Source organism: Primulina eburnea, chromosome 11 (assembly GCF_022965805.1).
Source record: "Primulina eburnea isolate SZY01 chromosome 11, ASM2296580v1, whole genome shotgun sequence".
NCBI lineage: Eukaryota > Viridiplantae > Streptophyta > Magnoliopsida > Lamiales > Gesneriaceae > Primulina > Primulina eburnea.
The window spans coordinates 8657013-8662096 of NC_133111.1; the positions used below are offsets into that span (position 1 = coordinate 8657013).

The window sequence follows — 5084 nt, forward strand, 5'->3', positions numbered from 1 at the left end:
TGAATCAATAATGGAGGCAATCAAACAAAAAAAATATTTTGGCGCACCGATATTTGGCTGGAATTGAGAAAGAAAAATAGAGTTTGGCACATGATGGTGGTTGGAGTCGTGGGGTGATGACAACCAATATGTCGGAGTGTTTAAATAGTGTGTTGAAGGGTGCTCGTAGACTTCCTATATCTGCCATAGTACACTTGACACTTCAGAGGTGCGTACAATATTTTATTGAACGTGTGACTAGAGGTGCTCGAATGGTTCAGGAAAATCAGATGTGGTCAGATTATGCATTTCGGAAGTATGACAAGTGGGCGAGAAAATCTAGTGAACATCGTGTTGCCAAATATGATGTACGTGATCAAACTGCTTCTGTTGCAACTGTAGGAAGACCAAGTCGTGGCCAACATATGCAGGTGGTGAAGTTAGCAACGAGTGATTGTTCGTGTGGTAAATGGACAATTTTTGGCATACCATGTTCTCATGCTATTTGTACCGCGAAGTGGCACTCGTTGGATCCCACGACACTAGTGCAACCATGGTATAACATATCTGAGTACTTAGAGACTTACGAAGGCAGATTTCAACCTCTTGCAGATGAGCGTTACTGGGATCCTCCACCTTTCGAGTTGCAACACAATCCTGTTAGACGTGAAAGAAGAAGAGTTGGTAGAGATAGAACAACTCGATTGCGAAATGAGATGGACACAAGTGTTTCTAGACAGAGACATCATGGATGAATTATTTTCTGGTATTATAATAATTGTTGATATGATAAATGAGACTTCAAGTGCACGGCCGACGTCCGAGCGGTAACGAGTACCGCTCGAGCGCGAGGAGTGCGTTGGAATTCTTTCCAGCGCACAGCTCGCGCTCGGGCGGTAACTTGTTACCGCCCGAGCGCGAGGGGCTCTGGAAATTTTCCAGATCCCCTCGCGCCCGAGCGGTAACAAGGTAACGCTCGGGCGCGTTACGTGCGCTGGAAATAATTCCAGCGCACAGCCTGCGCTCGAGCGGTAACAATATACCGCTCGAGCGCAGGCATTGCTGCCTCCCCCTTTCTCTTTCCCTCTCCTTTATATTTCCTCCACTCCTTTCCCTATCTCTTTATCTCATACCCTTTCAACTATCCAAATCTCTCTCAATTCTCTTCCCTCCACCCCTTTTCCTTATCTCCTTACCAAAATTCCTACAACTCTCCAAATATCACTCAATTATCCTCATCTAATTATCAAACAATGGCTCCCAAGAAGGTGAAAGGTAATCTCGGGTCTTCTTCTTCGTTTGATAGAACTCGATTTGTTAGTGATGCGGCGCAGGCTCGGTATGAGCATGCCAAAATCAATAGAAACCCGATTACCGAGCGGGGATTTCGTAGACAAAGGGAGGATCGATACGTTGGGCCTCTTGTGGATTTGGATAGGCGCAGCTGGAAAAAATTTGGAGCTCAACCGAGAGCGGCGGTGGTCTCGATCGTGCGAGAATTTTACGAAAATGCGGGTGAGAGGACGGATGACAAAGATTTTGTTCGGGGTAAACTTGTGTCATTTGATTCTGATATAATCAATGCTTTTTTAGAAACGCCCGAGGTCGACGATTCCGCCTTCCAGACTTTGGTTGCTAACCCTGATTATACTGTGATAATCGACACCCTGTGTCATCCAGGGGCGATCTGGAAACCATTAGGGGGATCACCGAGTTGTTTTGATGAAAAATATCTGAAGCCCGATAATGCTCTTTGGTATTTGTTTTTGGCAAGGAGAATGATGCCGGTGTCACACAAAAGTGAAGTTCAAAAAGAGCGAGCCGTGGTGCTATATGCTATATCTCAGGGTTACCCAATCAATGTGGGAAAGCTTATCAATTCTCAAATTTTGATAAGCGTTAATAACAGACATATCGGTCTTTTCTTTCCATGTCTCATATCAGAGTTGTGTGCGATGGCAGGCGTTGTGTTCCGTGATGATGAAGAGTGGCTGCAACCAATGAAGCCCATTTGTATCCAGGACTGGCAGCGTAAGTATGCTAAACGACGTTTAGAATTCAGGACGGATGAGGGCGATACAGGTGGATCGAGCACCGCCGTCCCGCGTCGCCAACAACACCACAGACGGTCCCTAAACGAGAAAGTAGATGAAACTCTTGCCTTCATGGCACACCAGGAACGAGTTAACTTGAACCACAATGAACATATATCATATTTGGAGTCCATGATGCATACAATGATGGCCCATAGAGGTGTTGACCCAGGGACCATTCCTCCACCTCCGCCGTTCATTTCTCCGTTCAATTTTTAGTATGACTATCATCCACAGGGGAATGCATCGGGAGTGCCACCACCAGATAATGACGAGGATGAGTGAGGTATGTGATCTTTTGTTCTTCTTTATCTTTTACTGTACATTGGATAGATTGAATGTACTATATTTTATCGTGCTTTAATTACAATTTACTTAACGCAGATCAACAGGTTGAAAAGAAGAACAACAAAGTCGAGGATATGGAAGTCAATTATGTTTTTTCATCTTATTTTTCGATTGTGTATTTTCTTCATTTCAGGTGTGTAAGATGTAAAAGGAATTGGAACGTGTTTGTTTATATGTTTTATTTCAGTTTTGTTTACTTGTGTTTTGTTTCCTGCACTTTTATTAATCTGATACTGATGAAATAAAATAATCTACAATGCTTTAAATAACACTATACTTACGAAATCATAACATTCACACGGTGCAACAACGCAAAATGTACAACAATTGAAATTTTATAGTCACAATTAATGAGCAGAATCATCGTCATAATTAAAATGATACAAATGGCTCCCTGTTCCACAGTCAGGTGGATTGCGTCTTCTCGTCCCTCTACGCAATCCTATATTTTCAGGAATTCTTTCGTTTGAATACTCTGGATAAGTGATAGGGGATATAACATTCCTCTGCGGTCGAGTATCATTCACAACATGCTGATGTCCGACGTTAAGCAAATTCGTGAAACTTTGTGTGTTCGACCAATAAGGAGTCTGAAAATCTGTCTGACCAAACGGACGAAAGTCACCATACCCTGAATCACCGAAAAAATCATGCTGAGTATTAGAGGTTCCTGCAATATTCATTTCACCTGACGTAAAATCGTAGAGCCTCCTGCAAACCCACTTGGTTGACCAATCATGTCACTTCTCCCTCCAAATGAAGACTGATGCGAAAACGGAGAAGGCGTACTAAAATTTTGTTGAAAATTAAATTCTCCAACAAAAGTATTGTACGGTTGTGGTTGAAAACCAACGGCAGTAATTGCAGGTGAGATCGAGCGCACAGTTATTCGATTGTACCATTCAAAGTAATCTTCATCAGTTTGCGTCGTTCGCCCGTGTCGCACCCCTTTACAAACATATCTCAGCCTATTATTCCACAACTCAATTGAATTCCTATGATAATCTCTCCAGTTGGTGTTGCGATGTCCTATTCTCGTGATATTATGCATATCGTCATTGTCGACGGCAGACCCTGGAATTGATTGCCGCCTTCGAAATTGTCGCATTACCCGATTAGGACGATGCATCTCCACGATGTCAAAGCAAATAAGGGGACAAACACACCGCCATATTTTGTTGTCGTATGAATCAATAATGGTCTTCACATCTATGTCATTTTTCTGGTATACGCTCCAATTAAACTGCAAAAAAATTATTAAAATTGAATATTAATTTGATGAATAAAAACATAATAGTACTCGGCTAATCACTATTACGTATTAAAATTTTATAATACCTCATTATTATTCATACGATCTAGCGAATCCCTTATAATTCTTACAGAATGTGTTGGCGAATGTGTGTAACTAAACCCATACGTCCACCTACAGTTATAAAAAAAATTTATATATCAAGAAAATATACAAGATAAATATGATATTCACAAAAATAATTTTTAAATATTACCGTGCACCATATGGAGAAACTGGAATTAAAGCATCCGGATCAACGGGAGGTACAACTAATGTTAACCCATCTCGATCGTGATTAACACATTAAATCCTTCTCCATGCCCATATCTGCGTGTAATAATAATAAAAAATTAACAAATTTAAACAAAATATCGTGTTAAATAATCACATCACATTAATGATACCTGCAGGAGATATAAAGGTCCAGCCATTGTAGACTTCTCTACACGTGTCGCGTTACACAACTCACGATATAGAAACGCTAAAACTGCACTACCCCAACTATAAGACTTCACGTTATCAAGATCTCGTAACAGTTGCAAAAAAATTAGTCTAGCTGACCCTCCTTGATAATCAGGGAACATTATTCCTCCAATAATCATTAACGCAACACAACGAGTAAATTTCACAACATCTACCTCTGAAGTTTCATCATTGACAAGGTTAGATATACAATGATCATGTAGTGCTGTCATAGACAGATGACCACCTTTCAAATATTTTGATTCTGGCAAAAATCCCAACATATCCAAACATATGTGTTGCCATTCCTCCACTTTATGCGACACGTCTACTCCGGTTACTGCTTCACCATCAATTGTCAGACCCCAAATTATTGAAACATCTTGTAATGTAACTGTTGCTTCACCACATGTAAAGTGAAACGTGTGTGTCTCACGTCTCCAACGTTCAACAAGCGCAGTAATCAAATGATTATCAATAACTTGCGAGCCACATTCCAAAACTCCATAAAAACCCATATGATTTAAATATGACAATACACGCCTGTGTAAGTAATTATCGGTATATAACTTCCAAATCAAATTGTCTGACCTTTTCACTTTGACAATATCATCAACGGTTAACGAAGATACTCTTGATGACATATGGGTCGCCTGTAAATATAGGACACTCAGATCTTCTGGATTTCTATTATCTGCCATTTTTGAAAAATGCTGTAGAGAAGTCTCAACTTCAAAAAATATTGCAGGTAGGAAATGAAAAAATGATAAACGAGAGCACCACAGAGGAAGATAAATGGAGGAAAGAAGAGGACGAGAAGAAGATAAGAATCGACTTACATTATTGATTGGACGAATCAATAAGGGCCACGTGGCATGAGAGAGAGGGGGCTGGTAAGCGCGGACGCT

General features: G+C 40.8%; 1 protein-coding gene and 1 long non-coding RNA gene across 2 annotated transcripts; both read right to left on the reverse strand.

Annotated features, from left to right (window-relative positions):
- Positions 1 to 3293: 3293 nt before the first annotated feature.
- LOC140804181 (uncharacterized) lies at positions 3294 to 3999 on the reverse strand. Its single transcript, XR_012112102.1, has 3 exons — positions 3929 to 3999; positions 3759 to 3846; positions 3294 to 3663 (listed from the first exon to the last, which is right to left on the reverse strand). It is a non-coding gene; the product is annotated as an uncharacterized lncRNA (long non-coding RNA).
- A 104-nt stretch (positions 4000 to 4103) lies between these two features.
- On the reverse strand, positions 4104 to 4877 carry LOC140805360 (serine/threonine-protein phosphatase 7 long form homolog). Its single transcript, XM_073161633.1, has one exon. It carries the CDS (start codon positions 4875 to 4877, stop codon positions 4104 to 4106), a length of 774 nt encoding a protein of 257 aa, XP_073017734.1.
- Positions 4878 to 5084: the final 207 nt, after the last annotated feature.